This window comes from Dysidea avara, chromosome 2 (genome assembly GCF_963678975.1).
Source record: "Dysidea avara chromosome 2, odDysAvar1.4, whole genome shotgun sequence".
Taxonomy (NCBI): domain Eukaryota; kingdom Metazoa; phylum Porifera; class Demospongiae; order Dictyoceratida; family Dysideidae; genus Dysidea; species Dysidea avara.
The window spans coordinates 52,467,964-52,494,521 of NC_089273.1; the positions used below are offsets into that span (position 1 = coordinate 52,467,964).

At 38.0% G+C, this 26,558-nt stretch overlaps 3 protein-coding genes across 4 annotated transcripts in view; 2 read left to right on the plus strand and 1 right to left on the minus strand.

Annotated features, from left to right (window-relative positions):
- The window catches only part of LOC136247632 (von Willebrand factor A domain-containing protein 7-like), a 38,439-nt gene extending 34,990 nt beyond the window's left edge, over positions 1-3,449 (plus strand). The window contains exons 2-6 of one of the 2 annotated variants that reach the window (XM_066039404.1): positions 449-1,039; positions 1,100-1,342; positions 1,404-1,679; positions 1,813-2,137; positions 3,160-3,449. In XM_066039404.1, coding sequence (XP_065895476.1) covers positions 449-1,039; positions 1,100-1,342; positions 1,404-1,679; positions 1,813-2,123 — 1,421 coding nt within the window. In that variant the 3' untranslated portion in view covers positions 2,124-2,137; positions 3,160-3,449. The remainder of the gene's footprint in view (positions 1-448; positions 1,040-1,099; positions 1,343-1,403; positions 1,680-1,812; positions 2,138-3,159) is intronic. The other variant, XM_066039403.1, reaches the window with a different exon arrangement.
- Positions 3,450-14,630: 11,181 nt separating this feature from the next.
- On the minus strand, positions 14,631-18,138 carry LOC136248225 (uncharacterized). The gene is made up of 4 exons (XM_066040036.1): positions 17,268-18,138; positions 15,566-17,032; positions 14,786-15,324; positions 14,631-14,732 (listed from the first exon to the last, which is right to left on the minus strand). Exons 1-4 carry the CDS (start codon positions 18,136-18,138, stop codon positions 14,631-14,633), a joined length of 2,979 nt encoding a protein of 992 aa, XP_065896108.1.
- A 1,699-nt stretch (positions 18,139-19,837) lies between these two features.
- LOC136248226 (zinc finger SWIM domain-containing protein 3-like) lies at positions 19,838-24,375 on the plus strand. The gene is made up of 5 exons (XM_066040037.1): positions 19,838-19,994; positions 20,696-22,033; positions 22,104-22,586; positions 23,733-23,879; positions 23,956-24,375. The coding sequence occupies exons 1-5, from the start codon at positions 19,838-19,840 to the stop codon at positions 24,315-24,317; spliced, it is 2,487 nt and encodes an 828-aa protein (XP_065896109.1). The 3' UTR covers positions 24,318-24,375.
- Positions 24,376-26,558: the final 2,183 nt, after the last annotated feature.

Here is a 26,558-nt window from a genome sequence, read left to right on the forward strand (position 1 = left end):
AGATTTTGAGCATTTTAAAAACTATTCCACATGCACCATGCTGTTGCACATTTGTAGCTATATTTTATGTGATAGTATTAGTATCATTTTCATGTATGGCATGTATGTAGTGTGCACTTCACTTTTTTATTCATTTGTACCATTAGCTATGCTTTCCTTGATTGTATATGTGACCAGATTTACGAAAAGGTACCTTTTCCACACATTTTACATATCAACAATCAAAATGATGTAACACTTCATTCCTTATGCTGATTAACTTGCTCTTGGTATCAAAATGCAGTAGCTACACTCATGGAAACTTTCAGGCAATTATATGCTATGATCAAAAAGTTATGAGCATCAAAGTTCAAAATATCTGTCAAATTTTGTATGTGAAAAAGGTACCTTTTCGTAAATTCAGTCACATAATTATTTTGTTATAATATGATATGTAACTTTTAACTAGGTGAATGTGTCACAACCAACACCCAAGATACAAATACTTTATTAGTGGCTATCGGTAACTTACAACCACAGACATTCAATAATGGCGAAGTTCCAATACTTACTGCAATAAAATGTGCTGCTAAAGCCAGCCAAAGAGATTCACCGATCTTTGTATTTACTGACTCTCCTATATCAGATGAAGTTCTTCTTGGCAGAATTCAAGCTATCCTTGAAACAAAAAATTTACAAGTTCAAATTATCTGTGACGTTTCTTCCCAATCACTTTCAAAGCGCTCACTACATTACAGGAAATTCCACGATGGAAAACAACTTAAGAAGCGACAAACTGACAACGATATTTACCAAGAACTTACAACTTTCTCTGAAGGGCAGATTATTGAAATTTCTCCAAATGAAATTTCTGAGTTAGGATCATTTATGACATATTTTGTCACACAAGGAAGCAGTAGCAACAAGCTGATAAGTGAATATGGATTCTCCACTCTTAATTCTCCTTATGCTCGTGTATTTCTTGTGGATAGTTATACATTTGAAATTTTGATTTTTGTTACTGGCCAGAATATAAATGTTAGCACATTTACCCCACAAGGTGAGCTATAATTTTATACTGTACTCTTATTATCATACTCAATGTGTTCAAATCTAACAGGTGGCAATGCTAATGACCTGTTGCAGTCTTCAATATCACTTGATTCTAGCACAGCATACATTGCCAACATCAGTATAGCAGAATCTGATGTTGCACTTTATGGTGAATGGAGACTTACAATTCAAGCTGAAGAACTTTTTAATGTTGATGTGGTCGGGAACAGTCGTCTGAACATTTTAACTGAGATCTTTACCACTAGTCCTAATAGTGATGAAGAAATTAATGATGTAAAGCCCCTAACAGGTATATCTTAAAACATGACTTTCTTACTCTTGTATAATTTCTTCATGTGTTTCAATGCTAGGTAACTTCATGTATGCTATTTTTACTATCATTGGAAGTGCTGCACCAGTTACAATTAACTATATTACACTTGTGGATTTTGATGGAGTCATCTACCTTGAAAATTTTGAACCAGATGCAAATTTAACAGAGCTGGAGAATAATACATTTATTCAATCTTTCCGATGTCCTAACAGAGAATTCCAGATGATAGTTAGAGGAATTGATGATAACGGGTTTAACTTTTCTTTTCTAAGTGATGTCTTTGTAGATCCAGTGACAATAAGTTTGGCCTTTGGTAAGTGGATTAGTTTTATTGTCACTTCTTGTACCATTCAACATATGTAACTCTTTGTGATGACCATAAAAGGCAATGTTTTATTACCTGCTCCTTTTCTATAGTATGATTAAAATTGTGATTTAATTGTTAGGTGACGATGAAGCTGGGTATGCTTTACTTGGACCAGAAAGTGAAACAGTTATCAGCACATCATTATTGAATATGAACCATGAGGATACTTTTAGATTGACCATTGATGTGGATGTAGAACCTGAAGAAGCTAGTTTCATTACGTACACATTAACTCCAGAGATGATATCTATACCATTTAATTCCACATCTGAAATAAATGTCAGAATCTCATTAGCTCCTAATACTCCAGTTGGATTTAGTGTCACTTTCACATTAGTTGCACAATCAGTCAATTTCATAGATGTCAATGATTTATCACGTTTGATATAACACTTGCAGAACAGGTAAACAAATGACAAAGATTGTAACTTTGTTAAAATAATTATAGTCTGTTGAGTCCATCTAAGCCCAGTACAGTGTGGCATGTTCCTTAATAAATTTTGCCACACAGGCTGCCAGTCAAACATTAATGAAGACCTTTAATGTTGGAAGTATTCGCTTTGATATGAGCAAGAAAAAGCAAGTCATGACACTTTAATTGCTTACTTTCTACTTTGTTGCTATTTATATACAATATAGAGTACATGTTATTGGAGAAAGATTATATCTGACCCAGTCTGGGAACACTGATCTTATTGCCTATTTAAATGCATCGAGAAATGCCAGTTTTAAGTATTTAATGTGTTGTAGCTTGCCAATGGTTAAAGCTATGTGTACCAAATGTTCACATGGTTTACACCAATCCCTTATCTTCCAGAGCATCCACCGTGCAAGTAGCTATAGCCAACAACTAAGTTTCCTGCCATTCTAGATAGTTTTTAAACTGTGGTTGACTGTATGAGGCGAGCTTCAATAGGGGAGGGAGGCGGGGGACCAGAAGGAGGACAAGATGCTGTTTAAAAATTGAAAAGGAAGGTGTAGGGATGAATTAGGCCAAGTTATGGGTCATTCGGGTCTCAAAACTGGCTAAAATGAAAGGAAATTCACAGCAGAGATATTTATTCAACACCACGGAGTTGTACACCCACATACAGCCATTCCCAGGCTAACCAGAGCTCCATTAAAGTCCCACACCACACATACATATCACCACTGTGCTTGGGAAAAGCAGCCAACAAAACCAGACCACTCAAGTCTAGCTGATTTGATTGTGAAATTAGGTAGTCTATTCATGTAGCTTTGTGTTCATGGTGAAAAATCCAATCTACTGATATGGGCAATAAGACCAGTTTTCCCAGACTGGGTCACATATATTCATATTTTTTACATGGCTTTCTTTTTACGCTTATCATATTAGAAGGGGAACTCAAACAGACTATATATTATACTTACTGTCAACTACACTCCAATAATGTATTTTTTGTAGATAAAATTGGAATCTGATTCATCAGCTAGCATTGTAAAGCTTGATGTCATCATGGCAATGGTAGTGATGGTGATGATGATGATTTTGACCATGTAGTAGCAATGTTTGCATTATTGAGTGACATATATGCATGCACTTCATGAGAGACTGAGAAAAATGCTACTGAAATTACTTTAGTTAAACTTTTAGTCTTTACTAATAATTTGTTTAGGTTGCACCATGCAATATTTCTGTGTAGAGTACTGTGGAAGTAGTAATTATTAGTTATCAAGAGTTTTGATAAAGGTATGACTTGATCATATTATGTGCACTCCCATCTGCTACCTTTACTTAGGCCTGCATCAAATATGCCGGCATAATAAAAGCAAATTATGCTGGAGTGCTATGCCAGCATACTGTAATGCGCATATTAAGTGGATGTTTCAAACTATGTAGCTTATTTCCATGAAAATAGATTGATAATTACTCAGTGGAAACTGCAATAGAGAGATTGATACACTCTAATAAAACAATTATTTGTAGTGAAATACTATAAATGTTCCAAGATAACTGTAAGAAATGTTGCTAATCTCAGAGCATAATACAAGCATAATGGAAATACTGAACAGCATAATAAGTGAAAAATTTGGAAAATTCTTGAAAGCATTTTTAGGACAAAATTTTGAGCATATTTTGACTCAGGCCTATCGCTGTTGCAACTATTAGTACCGAGATAATGACCAAGTACTGACTTGTATACAGTCATGTAAGTGTAATAACCACAGAGGTCAGTTTAACAGTAAACAAACCAAATCATCCTATAATGACAATTGTATATTATTATTTAGCAATGATAATAATAATAATATACAATCACAATAATTCAGTACATACTACAGTATTAACCAATTACACTGTCCTAAATGGTAATACTAGTTGGTGCAATGCAGCATTGTGCATCAATTATCTAAATATATTAATAGATGCAAGGAATAATTAAATTTGATTCGGTATAAAAATAGTGAAACAAAAGAGGTATAGCCTACACCTGCAGAATGATATACTAGTGGACATTCCTACTTCAGTCATATGCACGTGGAAAGTAAATTTAATATCCACTATATTATTAGGTTATCTACAGGTGTAGGCGACCTCCTTATTTCTATATCACAAATGTGAATTTTAATTTCCTAGTATTTGCTTGTTTACAGTACATTTTGTAAGACAATTATGACTTGTGGACTTGGACATACACACAGCATCAAAATGCATCCAAATGTCCAAGTAGGAATTGCTGAAAAGTGAGGCAGTCATTATGTTTTTCCAGCTATGTTCAGATCATCACACAGCACTGCAAATGAAGAGCAGTACAAGAAGCACCCACACATTGGGACCCACAACTTACCCAGTCACTACAGAAAATATGGATAACTATACCATTATGAATAATAGCAGAGGGAAGCCATTACATGCTATCACAAATTGACATCTGGTGCTGTTACCAAAATAAACAGAACACAAAGGATAACAAAAGCATAAGTCCATTAATGTGTATACTGTGGTATACCAAAAGTAACTTGTTGGGCTGAAACAACATCTAATAGTGATAAACCAAGCCTGAAGCTTTAGGTGTTATTGAATTACACTTGTTTGAATGTATCATTTAGTATGTTAGTCAGTCAGTCAGCAGAAAATTCCATCATTAATGTTTTAAATATTTGTGGGGGTGTTTTGGGTCACACTGAAGGCATTTCGGGCTCAGATATTCCTAACAAATACTGGCAAAGCACCATGAATGCATTGTGAGGCTAGCTGGGTTCTATTCATTATTTTATTGTAAGAAAGCCTTTTAACATACCTACAGTACTAATGTTGTACATTACGATGATTGTTAAGGTTAGAATTCACTGTTATTTTGTTGGTAAATAATTAAATTTCCTTCTGTACAGCACCATAATAAAAATGTTTTGTAGTAATGAGAATCATTACTGGTTACCAGGAATCAATAAGTACATTAGCTTTGTCCATGGTACTACTTATTTGGTAATTTGGTATGTGTATACTATTATAAGTACATACAGGAATGTTATCCACAAAAGAAATTATAACAGTAATTAGACTCTATTTAGGCTGTTTTGGGTGGGTAATAAATCTCATATACTCCACCTTGTTTTCTAATATACTCCACGCCTTTAAGCACAATATGACATATGCTCAAAATCGGATTTGTCCAATCGCTATGCGTTGTTCACGTGCAGTGATTTAACGAACGCGATTATTTAGTCACGTGAGGACGCATAGTTGCCATGGCGCTAGTATTATCGTAAGAAAACCAGCCGTTTTTGCCGAGCCTACAGCAGAAACAGCCATGGATGAGGTAAGTGATCTGAGTGTAATGTGAAATAGAGTCTAAAGCAGTTATACGGGCACAATGTGGAGTCTATGAAATTTATAAACCCTTAGGCCCTTAGTAGCGCCCTCGCTTCGCTCGTGCGCTACAGCCCGGGCCTTCGGGTTTATAAATTTCATAGACTCCACATTGTGCCCGTATAACTATTATTTAGCATTGAATGAGTTTTATTGATTCCAGGTAATCATGAATCTCATTCTATTAAAATATAATTTGCCATAATGATGAAGCATTGTTTGTATTTCTGTATTTATGACTCGCTGGCCAGTAAAACACTGTAAACTATTCTACAAATCTTATTCACAAATGCACCAAATCCAACTATTGAATATTTACACTATCAGACAATTACTGTTAAATCTCAGCATTCCTCAAACAATGTAGCTACATAGCTAGCATATGGGCCATTATCTGCCTTTTTGGGTCACTAGTGTGATTATAATGTTGACTTGCATTAGCTTGATGGAAGTGCAAGGGTAAATGACCATGGTTATAGCAATGTTAGTTTAAACAACCTATTGTGTATATGATGATAGTTATAGACTGTTAGTTTAATAAAACATGTATTGTGTATACTCATGCTTCTGTCATCTACAGTTCTCTTTACTGGTATGTTAGTAGTGGCATCTGCTTCCTGAGCAGATGTAGGAGTATACTTTGTGACAGAAGACTTTAATGATGTTATGGTTTCTGTCAGTGAAATGATGGCAGAGTTGAGATCCTTTATTGTATTTGCGAGTTTGGATATTTCATTGTTCTGACTTACCATCATACTTCAGGCCCTCCTGCGATTGACCATGCATGAGGGTATTGCGAGTCTCTTCACAAACCTTGTCATACCCATATGCCCTACGAAAAGTTTGCTCAAGGCGGCGAATGAAATCCCCAACCATCTCGTTTCTACCTTGTGCGAGGTGACGAAAATCTTGGACTGCCAAAGCCTTCCTGCCTGGGCCCAATTTACTCTTCAGTGCTGATGTCACTCTGTCATAAGATGACTTATCACCTGCTCCCAATAGAGCCCATTCCTGTCTGGCTTTACCCCTCAAGTGGCCAGCAAGCTGTAGTAGCTTTTCTGATTCACTCCAGTTGTTCCATGCTGCCATCCACTCAAACGTTGGCAACCATTCCTCAAACAAAGCATCCACTCCTTCTCCAGTAAACGGTTCTACAGGGGGTGCTTTTCCTCTCCTTACAGTCGGCACCATACCCGTCAGACCTTGGTCGATCAGTGGTGGTGGTGGCGGCTCCTCCGTGCCATCATTACGGCTACTGTCAAGGTTCATCGTAGGTCGCTCTATCGTCGTGCTCTCTCTACGGGAGGGCATGGTCGCCAGCCGCCGTAGCTTCCCCTGCAATTTAGCAATTTCATTATCCTTTAAATCAACTTCATCCTCGTGTGCAAGGGACAAGTCGCAGTTTTCTTTCCATAAGCGTTTTACCTTCTGCTTGTGTCTAGCTAGAGCCTCCTTCAAGGACTCGATCTCCAGCATGGATGCATTTAGTTGAGACTCCAGTTCCTCAATCTTATGCTTTGCGATCTCTAACTCAGCAGACAATTGAGTTACTCGTTCGTTTCCCCCGGGGGGTGCATGCAGCGGTGCACCGCTCGTGGTAACGAACTGATCGTGACTAGTCACGTGAGCGTGTGGTGTGCATTAATTGTCATGATAATTCCATTTTCATTAACCAAAAACATGGCAGCTCCATCACTCTTACCCTGGACAATCACTTGTACATTCGTAGCCTCCTGTTGTAGTAGATCAGCTAATTTTCCATCGATCATCTGTCTGACCTCTGACGTAGAAGCTGACGTCGGCGATTCTAAAGATTGTGCTATACGTTGGATCCATGCAGCTCTGAGTCCTCTTGAGTTCAGGTGATACCTGTCTCCTAGGGGTAAATCTTCCTCTCCCGACAACTCCTGAGTGTCGTCCATTGATATGATGGACTGTAGCGGCGGGTCCCAACGATGATGTCTGCTCCGAGTGTACGGCGGATAAAAATTACTGATCCTGAGTGCCTATGAAGTAGTTTATTGCTGGCTGAATCTCGGTAGGACTTCCACTGAAACGTCCACGACATTTGTATTCACCACGAGGAACAGACCAAATCTTCTTATTAAAGCACACACTCAACACACGCGCATGCGTACAACAACATACTGTATTTATATAATGTATAATACTAACAATAGTGTTTGTTACTGTTACATATTACAGATTTTTAAAATGAACAAAAGAAAGGCATGACATGTGCACTATATAGATATAGCTGTGACAAGTGTATAATGTAGGTTAAAGCACACAATTAGCTCCAATCTGGATCGTAATTAACTGCATGCTGGATTGTTGTTTGCAGAAATGGCAAATATGTAGTGATAGTCATCCTTGCTGGTTGTTACTCCAGGACATGAACATGTGACGTCATTCTTTGCATCTCTTACATGTGATCCAATTTCTTGACTGGTTGATAGGAGTTCTTAGCAATGTACAAGTTTTGTTTTCCACCTGCAAATTAGCTATATACACATGCATGCATGTCTTATTTTTAATTAAGCAAAATCATACCTTTCATTGAGCACATTGCATAGTATGTGTGACATGCATGGCTGCAAGGAATATAGCAGAAATAAGGTGCATAAGGGATTTACAAGCTAGAATGGTAGCTGGTTTATACAGTTTGTAGTGTGATAAGTATACACTTATCATCATCTAACGCATGCACTATCAAGAGGGTCTGGGAGCATGACTCCCAAAAAAAGCTTTGAAAATTAGCCTTCTGAAATTCAGTTTGATGTGCTAAGGTTGAAATTTTATTCAAAAATGTATCTAAATACTTATTTGACCACATGACTGTTCTATTAGAGTAGTTGACTGCTCTATTAGAGTATATCTTGATAATTGGAAGTGGAGGGGTCGAGGGACTTTAGCCCCTCCCCTTTGTGCTACACCCATGCATTTTCAGTGCTAAAAGTTCTTTGAACAGTTCATAAGTCATTTTGTGGAGTCCCACAGTAGCATACTGATCGCTAAAATGGTAACATTTTACGACTCCTTGGAAATCCAATTAGATTTTGTACCACACTTTTCATTTTCGTGGCTAATTATACCTAAAAGGTAGCTTTGAAATGATAAAACCACGTGAAATGAAATTCTGCCCTGTCCGATTATAGGGGTCGCGACACACCCGAATATTAATGGTTGCAGCTCCGCTTACGAGTGGAGGAATGAAACAAACTATGGCTGCTTAGAAAGTACATGTATTCCCCTAACAGTCAGTGGTGGTAGTGAGGAATTTCATCTTTTAGTGGAGGATTGCTGGGCGGTGTCCGATAAAAGAGGTAAACTTCCGATATTAGAGGTTTTCGGACAGTCACTTTAATCGGCTGTAGCAAAGCAACCACAAAAGCTTTCCAGCCCAAATTTTGGTACATTACTAGGCTAAGTATGAAGTTTATCCGTGGAAAAATTCAGAAGATTTGGCCTGGTAGTTTCTGAGAAAAAGTGTCCGATTATAGATGGTGTCCGACAATAGATCGCTTACTCTAGCTAATTAATAAATAATTATTAATTTTACCACAAGGGAAGGCATACACAAAAGGCAAAGCCTGTACAAGGTGTCAGTCCAAAATATAAAATTGCAAAAACAACAAAGAAATGTACAAAACTACACTTAATACAAAATACACAATTGGATTTTTCTAAAGCATTCGATACAGTACCACACCAACGCTTATTGACCAAACTAAGATATTATGGAATTAATGGCAGTACTTATAGCTGGATCCAAACCTGGCTTACCCAACGTACTCAGTGTGTTGTTTTAAATAGTGAATCCTCTAGTCCAGTGTCGGTAATGTCTGGGGTACCACAAGGCACAGTTCTTGGACCTCTAATGTTCCTATTGTATATAAATGATATAACTAAAGACATCAACTCACCACTTCGCCTGTTCGCTGATGATTGCTTGCTTTATAGAGTTATCAATAGTGTAGAAGGCATCAACAGACTTCAAGAAGATTTAAATAAACTGTCAGAATGGGCTGACACTTGGCAACTTAAGTTCAATGTTAGTAAATGTACAGTTATACGTTGCACAAGATCCTTATCACCACTCACTCACGACTACACACTTCACAGTCACATCCTAGATATATCTGATCAACATATCATGTACCTAGGAGTCTTAATTCATAAATCACTGTCTTGGTCACCTCACATATCAAATGTTGTCAATAAGCATCTAGAACACTCAATTTCTTAAAACGCAATCTAAACAAATGTTCAAGGCAAGTTAAAGAATGGTGGGGTCTATTCTACGGAACGGAATGGAACGGAACGGAATGATGGTCTAAACTGCGGAACGGAATGCTTTCTCAGATTGAAGCTTGCAGCTTACCATTGCTGTACAAGTTATCAGTGGCACTTCCAGCAGGTAATCAAACGTTACCCCAAGAAAGATAAAACGAATTTAAGGATCGATTGTGGGTTCTTGTTGGTTGTCATTAGTAACGAAGTACTAATTGTGGGAATAGCTGACTCAGTGTGTTCATCTTCGGATATATCAAGTAGGGAACTAATGCATGACTTGTTTTTACTAGTATGTGAGTTATTTTTACTTAGAATGTACAGTCTGAGGCCCAGCCTTTCTAATCGGCATAAATCAGTATGTGTATAGCTACACTACAAAGGAAACAAGTATGGTGACAAGCTGAATCAACTCAGTCTAAGCAGAATCTAAAGGAATTTTGTGCAGTGTGTGAGGAGCAAACATTCAGATACCTCAAGGAGGCTATATTGTGTGAACATCAATGATTCATTAACAGAGTAGTGGACTATTGTCAGATATCTCAGCCTGAGTACTGAGTTGAATTCTGGATGGGGTCTATTTTACAGAATGGAATGCTTTCTGAATCAACTTGCAGCTTGGCTAGCTGCTATCATTGCTGAAATTGCATTTTATCAGTGGAACCTCCAGGAAAATGGAATAGGATAATTATAAAACATTAATTGATTGTTTAGGTAATCATGACTTTATTCAGTCTAATAAACAGATTATATGGTTGATTGAGTGAGGTATCACTTTCAGAATGTTCAGACGACCAGTGATGAGACGCATGGATTCATCGAATTTTTGTTGTGGTTGGACGGAGACATTAAATATCCAAAAGCAAACTGACTGTATAATATTAATTCATTTTCGTTATATTTTCTCAATTTTGAGCCTGTAATTTTTTAATTCACTGCTTGTTATTCTGCCTCTCCTATATACAAAAAGGACAGTATAATTTTAACGAATTAATAAAGCTACATAATTCATTGTTAAAAATTTTTCGTCGCTTGGGGACACCGGTGAAAAATTTTAACACGAACATTTAACTCATGAAAATTTCTCACAGCTTATATTTATAGAAATACGGTAGTTTTTAATTGGATGGGATATGTTTAGTTCTGTATTGTAGTGTATGTTACTAATACTACCACATAAGGGGAAAACCTCTTTACAAAGGCCATAGTTGAACTCAAAATCAAATCAACAGTACACCAATTGAATAATGACGTCTTTATGATGGAAGAAATAAATTCTCCAACTTGAAGAATTCCACTGTATATACCTAAAATGGAAACAACTGATTAGACCTGCCACTATAAATATAAGGGTTGGATCCAGTGTTGTTGCTACACAGCTATCAATGTCTCCAATAGGTTGACAACACATCCCAGAGGATATGTGCTGGGTAGGGATGAGCCTATTTTGCTTTTTTTTCCACCTATTTTTCTTTCCAGCAATTCTTTTATTTTTACCTATTTTGCTCAATATTTTGCTCTAAATTTTTCTATTTTGCTGAGCATCAGTAAAAATTAATTGCAGTATCTCTAGCTTACAAGTATGTGTGACTGCTCTATTAGAATATTTCGTACGTAGTGACTGCTCTATTAGAGTATCTCGATCTTTAGTCACCATTTCCTACGAGCATATGTTGTCCTAATACTTTGCGTGACTGTTCTATTAAAGTATATCATACAAAATGTGCCAAGTTGCCATTCCTTGGTGCCCATTTTTCCAATTTTCCACCTATTTTTCCAGCATTTTGCTCTTTGCTTTTACCAACGTAGTTTTCCAAAAATTTTTCCGGCAAAATCGGCGCATCCCTAGTGCTGGGTGTCTTATGTACAGTATTCCTAAGAATAAAATATTTTTGTTACACTAGTTTTATTGATATTAACCAACTACTCTAATAGAACACAGACGTAGCACTCTAACATAAGTACTGCTGTTTCTTTTCTGTAGGTTTTTTCATAGACAATATAGCCTCCAGAATGGAGTGCAGAGTATTGTCAGCTTATAATGGTGTAATTGCGAAGTGTTAAATTAGCCTGAGGTTTTTTTATACAAAGCACCTTAAATTGGATTAATGGTGTGCTGCTATGATCTGTTTGGTGGCAATGGTGTTGATTACAAGTATTGCTGCAGCAACTTATCCTATAAGAGGTGGAATACTGACTACAGAACTCAAAGTGGTATATTGGAAAAGATGCAGTCATAGCCCCTAACACTTGCAATTGGTGTTACAGAACTAGGGGTGTTGCAATGCATCGTTTTTGGGTGTTACAGAATAGGTGTAGTCATAGCCCCACTGACACATGGTGCTACAGAACTAAAGGGATGTTGCAACACATCATTTTGGGGTGTTATAGAATAGTCAATTGGTGCAGCTGTAAGTGCCTGTAACCCATTTTTGTTTTCAAGGAGTGCAGTCACAACACTCCTTTGCTTTTCCAGTTAAACAGGGGTGTTACACATTTTAACAGTGTAAATACCTTTGATCATAACTCATTGCAAATTGACCCTATTCAATCCAAATAACTACTAGCCAATTTGTCATTTAGTGGCGAGTAAGGCTATAGAAAACTCATGTGATTCAAATGCTAATAAACATGGCAGACAAAGCGTGGAATGTGACATTGCTATAAAACTAATTTCTGTTCTTCAGCTCTTTAAGTAAGCCTTTTTAGTTACAGTGGTTATTTAGCCTTCCCTTAGTAGTCTATTGGATCAGCTTTCTTTTGATGTCTGGTTTTAAGCTAATGGAGTTAGGAAGGCCACATAACTTGGCCATGTAGCTCAACACACATTTCTCAGAAATTTTGTGTGGCTTTTTGGTTAAGGCCAGTTCCTCTGTTTTAAAATCAGTAACTTTGAGTTTGAAATATCTGTTCCATAGATTTTTGTACATGTTTTGCTTTGACTGTGTACCAAATTTCACTGTCATTGTTGGCTCATTGGCTTAGAAAAAAATAACCTTTTTATTATCCTTAAACTTGCAATAGCATTAAATAAAAGATGATATCAAAAGTCCAGTCTATAGTGTGTACTTCTTTCCATCCAAAATTTAGGTTTGTGCTACATGGTGAAGAATATAAACCAGCTACTAGTATATTACAATTATTAATTTAAAAATGAAGAAGGGATCCAAAAGATATAAGTAGTGAAACAAGAGATGAATGATGGTATTAAGCTCTGTGAAAAAGCCCTACATCGGTATGATATAACAATCATTTTGTTCAATGCCAATGTAGGGATTTTCCCACCGAACTATGCTGTATTATCATCATTCATCTCTTGTTTCACAATTGTTTATTGATTGGATCCCTACTCCATGTGTTAATTAGTAATTTTAATAAACTAGTTTACTTGGTTTATGTTGTAGCATACAACTATGCACGTGTGACTGCTCTGTAAAAGTGACTGCTGTATTAGAGTATCTTGTACTATTTCATATTTCCATGTGCAAGCAATAAAAATACAGCTACTGTAGACCAACAATAAGGGCTGTGGTCCTTGTGATAGCGTAATTGTGACCAGGCCTGCAAATATAGGGCTTGTGGGCACAAACTACACCCCATCATATAACAGGTCATATCTCAGTACTATGGAATGTTGGAATTCTGTAATTTGTATTATGAAGCCAATTACTTGCTTAATACCTGCTGAAAATTTCAAAATCTAAAACCAAATGGTACAAAGAGTTATGGACAATCAAAGTTTGAAAAAGTAAGCAAATTTTATGTGCCCACACTGTTAAAACTGAGGTGGTCATAGCAGACTTAACCAGCAGCACGCCCTTGGGGTGAAGTCACACTTTCAGGATATGGTGTGTAAAGCACATAAGACAAGCAGTGTGACTGTAAATTGGTGTGTATGACACCAATATTTATACATGAAAAGCTATTCTCTGCCATTAAAGATGATCCTAGTATTTAAAAGAGGTAGTTTGTGGCATCCTTTATCATTGAGGGGTTGTAAGAAGGAATGCAAAGCATTATTTTATTGACTTTATGTGTTATTAAAATATAACTGTGACAATAAACCAGTGTGCTAAGCCATTACACACAGACAGTTCAGATCAATGTACAAAGCTGATATGTTCATATCAACAAAATTAATTTCCATTAGCTCATAGCTAAATAAATACATTTAATTATGTTATCAGACATCAGAATGTAAGCAACAGTAAAGGGATAACAATACTGTGCACTAATGTACATATCATACAGTAGAACATATAAGCCTTAGTTGAGTGAAAATAAACCCACAATCAAACTGCATGCTTGGTGATATAGGTGTTATTATTATTTATTAATTGGTATAAGGAAGACAAAGTCTTATAAAAACCAATCTCAAGTACATCTAAATAAAATTAAACCTGCGGTCATATAAAAATACATCTAATTTAGTCTTAAAGATCAGTACATTAGGTGCAGATACAATTTCATGGGGTAAGGTGTTCCAATCATTGACGATTCTCTGTGAAAAACTATGACCTCTAATAGTAGTGTTGAAGCGATTTTTGTAAAGTTTGAGTCCATTAGATCGGGTGGGGTTGGTATTAACAGTAAAAAAATAGTCTTTGTCCACAGATACTAAATTGTTCAGGATTTTGTAAGTCATAATCAGATCCATTCTGGTTCGACGGTAAAGTAAGCTGGGTAGATTAAGTTCTTGGAGTCTTTCAGAGTATGTTAAATTATAGAAGGAGGGTATAAGTTTTGTGGCTCTTCTTTGAACTGCTTCTAATTTACGGATGTTTTTCATAAGATGAGGGTTCCAGACAGTTGACGCATAGTCCAAAATTGGGCGAACAAGAGTAACGTATAATAATCTTATTGTGTTGGCATCCCTGGAGGCAAAGGTACGTTTAATAATTCCCAATACCCTGTTAGCTTTCATTACAATTTGATTAACATGAGATGTAAACTTCAAATCTTTATCAAATACTACACCCAGATCTTTTTCCTCCACAACCATGGAGATCATATTTGCTTCATTTTCGGATGAGAAATAATACTCTGTGTTTGATGAAGAATGTCCAATTGTGCTGTAGTGACATTTAGGAAGGTTAAGGAAGGATAGCCATGTGTCACACCATTGCAAAGCGGAATCAATGTCTTCTTGCAGAATGGAGGAATCTTCAGATGAGCAGATGGGGCGATAAAGTTTTGTGTCGTCAGCAAAGATACCCAAATAGCTCTGTATACAGTCAGGTAGGTCGTTGACATATATAATAAATAAGATGGGACCGAGCACACTACCCTGCGGGACACCACTAGTGACAGTAGACCACTCAGAGAGTGCTCCACGAACAACTACTCGTTGCTTCCTGTTTGATAAAAAAGCTTTAATCCAATGAAGTACCGAGCCATTAACACCATATGCTTCTAACTTAGTCAGCAAACGTCTGTGGGGAACCTTATCAAAAGCTTTTTGGAAATCTAGGTACACAACATCAACACTAGTTCCATCATCAATACACCTAGTCCAGTGTTCCATAACAGTCAATAGCTGCGTCTCACAAGATCTCCTGCTACGAAACCCATGTTGTTCATTGCAAAAAAAGTCATTTGCTTGGAAGTACGTAAGACATTATCCTATTTTTAATAATTGACTCAAGCATTCTGCAAAATATTGAAGTAAGGCTGATTGGGCGATAATTGCTAGGAAGATTTGTATCACCTTTCTTATGAATGGCAGTGACTGTTGCTAGTTTCCAACATGAAGGCAAAGAGGACTCCTGTAACGATTTATTAAATAGGAGATAGAGGGGTAAAATAAGTCCATCTTTGATTTCTTTCAACACACGTGGGTGACAGTTGTCTGGGCCACAAGATTTATTTGGCTTAAGCCGGTTGAGTTCAGTTAATATATCACAGTGTGTGATGGTAATATTGCCTAAGTGGTGGCCCATAGATTTATCTGCTAAAGATGGCAGATCTGCTTCTGGCTCAATAGTAAATACACTAGAGAAAAAATCATTTAAACATTGAGCTGTTTCACGATCAGAACAGGTGAATGATCCATCCCCTTTCCTTAAGGACATGATATCACAGCGCACTTTTGCATTCTCTCTAACATATTTCCAGAACACAGATGGATTTTCTTTGACACTATCAACAAGCTTAAGTTCAAAATTGGATTTGGCCCTTTTAACAGTAGCAGTGGCAATGTTTCTCTTTGTGGTGTAGGAAAGATAATCGACATGATGGTGAGTAGCTTTATAGGTGTTCCATGCTTTATGTTTCTGTTTAATTGCTTTAAGAGTAGAAGAATTTAGCCACTTAGGTTTAGAATTAGATTCAAATGTTTGAGTAGGAACATATTTGTCAATAAGAAATAACAGTTTAGAGTGGAAAAGTAGCCACATTTTCTCAGTATTGAGTCCTTCAAAGAGTACTTCCCAGTTGGTGTTCAATAAATCTCTAGTCATTGATACATAATCTCCACGGTTATATAGGTATTTAGATACACTATGGCATTCCACTGTGCAATAACACAAAAAGACAAACTCTATAACAATATGATCACTTTTTCCAAGTGGCGATAAAGAGGTCATACTAGACACTGTATTTTCATCGTTGGTTAATATAAGGTCCAGCAAGGAAGGAACTTGGTTGCTTCTAAATCTAGTGGGAAATGTGACATGTTGGATAAGATATAGGTCATCCAATAGGTTTAGAAAGGCCTCATTGTGAGTATTAGCAGGTGTGACAGTTAGAGATGTCCAGTTTATGTAGGGCATGTTAAAATCACCGACAACAAGTAGATGAGACACACCAGTATCAACAGCTTGTGTTAACAAGGAGCACAAGTGGTCAAAGTTTAGTGAGTCACTGTTAGGGGAATGATAAATTACACCCAAGAGTAAGCAGTCATTACCGGATAAGGGGATACGACACCAAATTGACTCGGAATATACCACAGAGCACAAAGCATCATCCTTGTAAGCACGAAGACTTGAGTTAACAAAAATACAAACTCCTCGTTTGTGAGGTTGAAAATTATTACAAAAAGTGTTATATCTTTGAATACTAAGTTCTACATTGGATTCACCAAATTTCGGGTTGATCTCTGCAAGAGCCACAATATCAGGTTTGTCAACTGAGATTCTGGTTTTAAGCTCATCTAATTTATTGGACAAAGAATCTGCATTTGTATACCAACATTTTAAAGATTTAAAAGTTGAAACTACTGGATTAGATTTGTCATGTGGAGGGTCAGTAAAGAATTGGTCAGGGTCAGAAAATCCGTTAGAGGCAGCCGGGATTGAATAGCCTAGGCTACGCATGCTGCTGGTCTGCTACTGCTTGAGTAGTATCCATAGAACTGTTTACAGGTGGGGTTTTACTAACAATCTGTCCTCTACGTATTATCAGTTCACTTTCGCCATTTCTTTTGCGTCTGAGCAATTCTTCACGCAATAACTTGTTATCCTGTCTCTCTTTTAGAGAGAGATCAGGTGTGATATAGATCTTTTGATGAACTCCTGAAAGGCCCTTCAACTTTTTAGCATTTGATAATAGTAGACGTTTATGTTGAAGGTTACAAAGATGGACCTTTAGGAGTCGGGATCTTCCTTCTATTATTTTGCCTAGACGCACGGTGCTAGAAACATCAACTGATCCAATACCAATTTTATCAGCAATGTCGGCAACAGCATGGGTGTCATGAGTAATGCGAGTAGTGGACTCAGTTGATTCAGATTCAGGAACATTGTGTAAGATTATATTTAATTTACGGCTTTCTCTATCTCTGTATTCATTAATTACTTGTGAAGCTGAGATAGCAGTAACAGTTCTAACAGGCTCATGAGCAGAAGGCAAAGACTGCGTCACAGAATTACTGCTAGGTAAGTTTGTTATAATCTCTTTTTCAAGCTGCTGGAAGCGAGAATCAATTTGATCATTCATTTTGGCTGCCAGGTCAGTTAATTGAGTTTGTATTACTTTGATTTGCTCGTCTACAGTGGACTGGGTGTCTTTGCTTCCATTAAACTTTTCCAAGACTGTAGGTAGTTTGACAATGCATACACAGCAAAAGAACACAATTTGATCAGGGCAAGTGTTTAACATATCATATTGAGACTTACTCACGTTTGCACATTTTATATGTTGCCACTTTGCACACCAATGACATTCTACCGCGTCATCCTCCACAATTTCTTTGCAAGACACACAAATCTCTCTTTCCGCTGAACTGGTAGCTGAACTGGTAGATGGAATACGCTTCCTTTTCTTCTTCCCTCTACCCATCGTGTATTCCAAATAAGACCACCCTTCGGGAAACAAAAACAGCGACGAAATGAACGATAGCAACAGGACACAGTTCAAACCTTTTGGGGTACCGTTAGTAGAATTTCCTGGCCATGGTACAACAGCTTTTAGGCAAGAATTTGATAAGTTAGCAAGATGAATCAAGAATCAAACGACCGCACGGAATCACGTGATCGATTTCGTGTTAAATACATTTTGAAAACAACATTTAAGTAGAGATATTAAAGTAGGCAAGTTGCTGACTGACACATAGTGTTGTGTATTGTTTGTAGATTGTTGACATTCCAGGATTTCAACACCAATTGCGAAACTAGTTGATGCAGCATTTCACAAATAATACTGAGATAAGCGGTTGACTTTGATAATAGCATGTCATTACATGTCTCCCACTCCTAAATACACAAGTGCTTTTTTATCAGTTGCATATTTCTGGTCACACTATTGTTAGTGTGGTTGTTGTGGTGTGCATACAACCCCTCTACTGTACACTGGATTTCAAGTCCGTTGTCCTATTGAAACTCGCGCATGCGTATGGCGAGAACATTTGAATGACTGTGACTGATAGCCATCTTCACATAAATGAAACGCATGCGCGAGTTTGAATAGGACAACGGACTTGAAATCCAGTGTATTTTTTCCAAGATCTTGCGGCGTACAAGGCGCCATGCGCTAATGCGCACGCATGCGAGTTACGAAATTTGGAGTTAAGCCGCTGGTCTTACAGTACAGATACAAATACTGTACTGTCAATAACTTGTGGTAGACTTCTACTGTTCATTAATCATACTAAACAGCATTACAACGATGTGTGAAACCGAATCAGCAATGACTCACTTTTCCAGATCGCTGTGGCTAACCTCCCGGTACCGGTATTTACAAAATCAACATTATAATACCGGTAATGGGATTTTACCCACTGTTTAAAAAGACCGGTAATATACGGAATGCAAAACCGACCGCGTACGGATAGCAAGCATGGCGGAAGAGCGTGACGACGCCGATGGTCAAACTGAGGTCCAGTGTATTGAAACGGAAGTTGAGACTGACTTGGACAGAACGGGCTTTACTGTAGGAGACCTGTTCTTCAATTATGAAGACGTTTCCAAGCGACTGGAGGCTTATGAAAGGGCCACCTTCACAAAGTTTTGGAAACGCGACGCAAGAACAGTAGCAGCCGCCAATAAACGATTGGCCCGTACCATCAGTCCTTCCCTTAAGTATTATGAAGTCAAGTTTTGCTGCATCCATGGTGGCCAGTCATTTAGACCCCAAGGAAAGGGACAAAGGAACACTTGGTAATGTATCTGTCGTATACACTGTCTAGCTACTGAGTAGCGTATAAATAGCTATATATACACATCTGTTTATTGAGTTGTGTTGCTGTATGCACCTTCTTTTACAGCCAGCTATGCTTATGTATTCTGTTTTTCTTGTTAAAAGGACCTTCAAGCAAGATTGTCCAGTAAACATATCACTGAGGGCAAATGCAGCTGGTGATGCTTTGGAAGTAAAGAGCTTATGCTTGGAACATAGCCATGACTTGTCTCAGGTAGCCCTACATGTTCTGTGTTACCGTTCTGTACACTGGTCCTTACTGTGATAAGAACTGTTTAACCATCTTCCCCAATAAAGACGTTTACCAAAAGAAGTCAAGGAGAAAGCAGCTAAGTTGCTGGAAATGAAAGCAATCAATAAGCTAGTGCAGCGGACACTTTGTCAGGAAACTGGAAAGGTAATACTACTAAAAGATCTTGCCAACATTAACAATACCAGAAAAGGGCAAGAGACCCGGAATGATTTGAATGCAACTGTCAACTTACTTACTGATAAATATGGTAAGACTGCTATCTCATGTTAGAATTTTGTATTCCCTGATCAATCAGTTATGCAAAATCTGGTCACTTATTTTATAGCAACTTTTAGAATATGTGGTATTGTAATAGTCTAGAATCTCAGACTTGAAAATTTGTGTGCCTATGACTTGTTAGGAACTCCCCAGAATCTAATTTACCATATTCACTTGATTTGTGCTGCCTTGTTTCTAGGAATTGTACCGCACCCTCGAATAGTACTACACTACACTTTTGTAAAATACCTATTATTAGTACTACCATACCTTTAGCATTCATCTCCATCTTGATCAGATGTAAGCAAAGCATTGTCCTCAAAAACTTACACAGCTGTCACACGATCGAAATTCCAGATATTAGTTGACCGTGTAACACAAGGTGTGTCATGTTTAATAATATTGATGGTGCTGTGATGGCCTGAGTGAAAAAGGTTTTGTATATAAACAAATTAGTAGCTATGTGTTGTGATTGTTTATAAAAGGATAATGCTATAGGATGGGTAGTAGTAGGCAGGTTTAAAATATTTGTAGTGCACCCTCATATAGTACTGCAGTGTGGCACTATTTAAAGGGTTCTATCCTTGTTTTTGGGCAGAAAAATAATAGTACCCGTGCGACACAAATCAAGTAAATATGGTATGTACCTAATTAACTTTCCAAGTTTATGACCATGAATTTTAATGTTAGGTGCCAGTGTGGAAGTATTTTGCAACAAAGATAATGAATTTAGAGGGCTGTTCTTTCAAGATCTGCAAATGAGGGAGGCATTTGATGCTTATCCAGAAATTGTGTTTGTTGATGCTACTTACAAGTTGTTGCAACTTGGTGTACCAATATACCTTTTCCTGTGTGAAGATTCAAATGGTCTGAGTGAAGTTGTTGGCGTTGCCATGTTGGTAACTGAGGATGCTGATGGAATGCAGTGGATGGTAGATGCATTTAAGAAGCACAACAGTAGGTGGGAGAAAATCAGAGTTGTGATGGCTGATAAAGACATAGGGGAGCAAGATGTGCTGAAAAAATGTCTACCAAGTGCCAAAATTCTCATTTGTCTGTTTCACACTTTACGTAGATTCCATCGAGAAATATCTTGTGATAAGCTTGGAATTTCATCTGGAGCAAGGACTGTGTCTCTAGAATTGATCCAAAAAATGGCTTATGCTAAGTCAGAAGCTGAGTACAATAGCTTGTATGTTCAGTTTCAACGGGATGCTCCTAAACAGGTCCTAGAATACTTTGATGAATGCTGGCATCCAATAAAGGATGAATGGGTAATGGGAATAGCTGCTTGCAGTGGGACCTTTTTAAACACAACTAACAACAGGCTTGAAAGCATTAACGGTAAACTTAAGCAAGTCATCAGCCGTAACAGCTCCCTTGAAGAATTCATTAGTCATTTTTTTGTCATCCTGACTGCATTAAGAACTGAACGTGATCACAAAGCTGCTGTAATGTTTCAGAAGACAAAGGTGCAGCCTTTTTCACAAGGAAGTCCAGAGAGTGAGTATACAAAATTGCTTACATTGTATGCTTCAACATTAGTTCTTAAGCAATTAGAGCTAGCAAAGAAGGTGAAAGAAATCAAAGAAGACAATGGCAGATATATTGTCCAGACATCAGAAGGAGAGAGAACTGTTAGTCTTGAAAAGTGTGCATGTGGCTTCTACTCTTCAATCTGCCTGCCATGTCGTCACATATTTGCTTTACGAATTAAGCTTGGAAAACCACTTTATGATCCAACTGTATGTGAGCAGCGATGGACAACAGCTTACTACAAATCAACCCAGCGAATATTTTCAACTTCCCAAGAAACAGCATCTTTATCAGTTGTGAAGTCATGTAATAAGCGCCGAGCGCTTAGCCAACATGAGAAATATCGTAAAGCTGTACTTATTTCTTCAGAGTTAGCATCAGTCGCCAGTGTTGCATCACACATACACTTCAAACGTAGACTAAAACTATTAAGAGATCTAACTGATTACTGGAAACGTGGTGAAGAAGTTGGGCTGATTGAGATAAACAGAGGTAGGATCACAATTAGAAGTATTTAGTTGAATTGTGATTTTTTGCAGGCTCATCGGCTCATCTGATGAAGCAAGCGAGTATGATGATGATAGTGAAGGAGAAGTTTCTCGCTCTCCTAGTAACACAAGTGAAAATGCAGATTACGAAACAGTGTTTGATAGTCAGCCATCGAGTGTCTTCAATGCGACTAGTGTGTCTAGTCCACCACAGGAAACAGTGGTCAATGCAGTGTCATGTCAGGCAACAGTGGTCAGTGCATCATCCAGTCAGGTGACAGTGGTTAATGCAGTATCCAGTCAACCATTGGCAACAGTGGTCAATGCAGTGTCTAGTCAAGCAGGGGTGGCTAACACAGCGTTCGGTCAACCACAGGTAGTGGTCAATACAGTGTCCAGTCACCCACAGGCAGCGATGGTCAACACAACATTCAGTCAACCACAGGTAGTGGTCAATACAGTGTCCTGTCAACCACAGGCAGTGGTGGTCAATGCAGCATTCAGTCAACCACAGGCAACAGTGTTTAATGAAAGAAATTGTACTAGTGTTTTGCGAGGTACAATATTTCATGTTTGTATCATAGAGCAGCACAGTGGAACCTTTGTAAACCAGTCACCTTTGGGCCAAAATTTCTTGGCCTTAGTTGGCAGGTTGTTCTGATTACTGTGTCAATGTCTCACTAGGGGAAATTTAAATTTGGCCTTTTAGAGAGGTGGCCTTTCTATACAGGTGACCACTAAGACAGGTTCTACTGTACAGTACATATGTAACTGGATCTGCAAAAACTGGTCTTATTGCCCAAGACAGAAAGTTTGATTTTTTCACACAAACACAAAGTTTAATGAATGCACTATCAAATTTCACTGTCACAGGCGACCAGAGTAAAGTGGTCTGCTTTAGCTGGCTGCTTTTTTCAAGCACAGTAATGAGCCATACGAGTGGTTTGGGGTCTTGATGGAGCCCTGGCCAACCAGGAGATGGCTGTGTGTGGCTGTACAGCTCTAAAATGGTGGGAAATGTAGCTGTTGACTACTTCAGTGGATGATCTGGAAGGTAAGAAATTGTTGTAAAATGTGTGAAAATTTGGTATGCGTAGCTACCACCATTGGCCAGCTACAACACTCTGAATATTTAAAACTGGCGTTTCTCGATACTTTTAAATGGGCGATAAGACCGGTTTTTCCAGAGATAGTCACATATATGAACAGGCTATTCACATACACTTTATCATAATGCTAATTGTAATCCTTAGCTATGCACATGTACTTGTACACATGTGTGTGTTGAGTGTGCTTTGATTAAGAATGTGATTGTTGCCTTTTTTCCCAAATCCGTCCAATCTGTGGTAGAACATTAAATACTGTACTTAAATCTTACAAGAACAAAATAAGCAAACAATGCATAACCAGGAGCTTATGAGCCACCGAAGACAGCGAAGGAGCATGAAACTCGGTTCCATCACAATCCAAATTATGTCATGTTTTTTGAATAAATTGCTACGAGTGTCGCGCACAATTAGTATACGGCGTCAATTAATGAGATTTTACTTTCCTTATATGGAAACTAATCGCTAATGAATTTGGATTTTGATGGCACCCAGCAGGCTACGTAAGTTTCATGCTCCTTCGGCGGCTCATAAGCTCCTGGCATAACTTAGTCCATCATGTATATTAGTTATTTATGTATAGTTCTTTTCTTAAAGATATAAAGGTTCCTTCAGCAATAAAGAAACGGGGACGTCCGAGGGGCAGTAAACTAACAGTAGTGGGTCTTCCAAAGAAGAAAAATAGAAGAGGTGTTGAAGGACCTTGCCCATTCATCCGATTACACACATCTGATAAGGAGAAGGGTGAGCATACATCAGTGCTTGAGCCTGTAAATAGTCGCTGAATATTGTCAATGAATGTTGACTTTTAATTGTTTAGTGATCTTAAATTGGTTTGTTGACAAAGAGGTAATTGATGCCACTAAAAAGGGAATACTTATTGAAGAGGAGGATGTTGAATGTAGGACTGAGCTAGTTCCTAACTCTGTGTTGGATGAAAATGTTGATGTGTGTTTGGTCAGAAAATATTTCTCAACAGATGCATGGATGATTGTTGAAGACATCATCAGACAAAAGAAAAAGAAGACAGTGTGGATATGCAGTGTGTGCCAACACGACCTTCACAGTGACCAATCTGTTTTATGTGATTCTTGTTTGACATGGTTTCATTTTCGATGTGTTGGCTTGTCTAAATTGCCCAAGAAGAAACACTGGTTTTGTAGACAGTGCCATGCACATTGACTTCACCAGCTTGAAATGCAGTGAACTTCCTAAATCATGTAACTAATTTTTGGAAGATTTTTTCAGAAGCAGTTATAGCCAAATGATAATTGTCTCATTCTATGCATGGATGTTGGGTAAACAAGTAAATACAGTGGAACCTGTCTAAGCCAGTCACCTTTGGGCCAAAATTTCTTGGCCTTAATATGCAGGTGGCTACTTTATACTGTTGGATTAGTACAGAAATGTCTCACTGTGGGAATTTATAGTTGGCCTTTATAGAGAGGTGGTTTTTCTATAAAGGTGGCCACTAAGACAGGTTCCACTGTATCAGGCATTTCAGCTCATCATATACGTCCATACATTTGCAAATACTGATAGTTAATGTCACAAGTTGATTGGCTTCTTGATAGTCAAGTTAAGTACCATGTAGTAGTTTGGGGTGTCACCATTCTAACAAAAGTTGCAAACACTGCAGCTATGCTTGTAAACAGCAATAAAGAATGTGTTTTCTGAACAATCAGAATTCTAAATAATACGCATCTGAGACATACCATTTACCTTCTAATTGCAAGACAGCTTATTGTGTAGCCCCTTTAAAACTGATACATTCAGAGTTGAGCCAGAAGTGTTTACATAGCAGATTGCCATAGAGGTGACGGTAATTAGATTTAATAAACATTGGAATTGATGACAGTGGCTACTAGCATTACAAAACACACATTGAAATATAATTTCATTTGCAAAGAGGGCTATTAAAAGGTGAGCTTAAATAACAACATGGTTCTAATCCATGACCTTGATGTTCTTATGTTGTACATGCACAGTATTAATACTTTCATAATTTTTGCATATAGCTAGACAATGCAACCATTGTACAGTAAAATATTTCTACAAATATTGAAACATTAATGAACAGTATAGCATCGAACAGTACTTGTCTCATCATCATAGACCACTATGTCAACCAAACATGTAAGAAAGGTTTGACATAGTATCCTTGCATGATACTGAGCCTGCAAAGCATGAGAACTCACCGGGCATGTAATAGCGGCTACTTGTGTTCATTTTCAAAACTTACGACTGGCTTAAGCAAAGCCAGGTCCTAGGTGATGTGCTCCCAGCATGCAGTTCAACACAGGTAAAAGTCAATCAAAATTTAGCTCTGTATGTTCTGCATGGACCGGCTTCTCAATTGGGGCCCATAGGAATTCAAGTTGAAGTTGGCTGGCATAATTATGCATCTATCAATGTAAAGTCCCACCACTACTATATTATACAGGCTTAAATGGGGGACCGGATTAGTGGGGGGATTGATCACTAACAGGTACAGTAGCTGGGGATTTTTCTTGCTGACTAATACAACAACTCTTGTCGACTAGCTTTATCAACTAAAATCCAGTGATGATTAGACACACAGTAGCTACCTCCAGGTAGTGGGGATTCGAATTTTTAAATGTGAAAATCCACACCTCTGCTTGTATATAGTGGGGGTGAACATTGATGGAGATAGAGGTAGTACGTATGCACCCACTGTCGCTCTTCACCGGAGTTTAATACTTGAACTAACTTAAACTAGGGTCGCGAACCACGAGATATCAACTTCAGCCTTATTCTGAACTTCACAACACTATTGCCACGAGTAGTTTCTTGAGGACACAGGATACCTGGAGATAGTGCAGTCCGTATATTATTACCGGTATTTTAAAATAGTGGGTAAAATCCCGTTACCGGTATTATAATGTTGATTTTGTAAAGGCCAGCTCTATAGCCACCTGTATACCGGTGGCGCTTAGAGCCACGAAAGGCTATTGCCACCGGTGGACGGTGACAGTCGGGCTACTGTCACCAAAGCGATAGCCAATCGCTGGTGGCATTGTAGCCCTGCAAGCGTTGCTCGTAGTCATTAGCGCTAAGTTGCGCCAAGCCTCCGAACAATAATAGCGCGGTATGGAAGAATTACGCCGCTTGCACGTCGGTACAATTGAACCATCCGTACCTTTTTATAGTAAAGGATATTAACTTCGATTGTGCAATTGAGATAGATACGTTTTGATGACGATCACCATCCCAACGAGGTACCTGATTAGTACGCGCCACCGGTGTACAGGTGCGTTAGAGCTAACCTTATGATTGTGGGTTTGAATTTATTATCAGGACTCTTGTCGTGTTGATTACTGGTATTGCAGGACTTGGTTCTGTTGTTGTAGGTGGACTATTTAAGTGAGTTGATGTATAATTTTTACATCACTGTAACAGAAA

Bases quoted from the DNA above. Each gene is read 5' to 3' on its own strand.
- LOC136248225 (XM_066040036.1), bottom strand. From the start codon at position 18,138: ATGGGTAGAGGGAAGAAGAAAAGGAAGCGTATTCCATCTACCAGTTCA. The intron at 15,325-15,565 runs GTGATACAAATC...TTGTGTACCTAG, and splicing joins CACTGCCATTCATAAGAAAG to ATTTCCAAAAAGCTTTTGAT. The intron at 14,733-14,785 runs GTAATGAAAGCT...CTTTGCCTCCAG, and splicing joins CATCTCATGTTAATCAAATT to GGATGCCAACACAATAAGAT.
- LOC136248226 (XM_066040037.1), top strand. From the start codon at position 19,838: ATGAAAGCAATCAATAAGCTAGTGCAGCGGACACTTTGTCAGGAAACT. The intron at 22,034-22,103 runs GTAGGATCACAA...CATCTGATGAAG, and splicing joins GCTGATTGAGATAAACAGAG to CAAGCGAGTATGATGATGAT. The intron at 22,587-23,732 runs GTACAATATTTC...CTTTTCTTAAAG, and splicing joins TTGTACTAGTGTTTTGCGAG to ATATAAAGGTTCCTTCAGCA.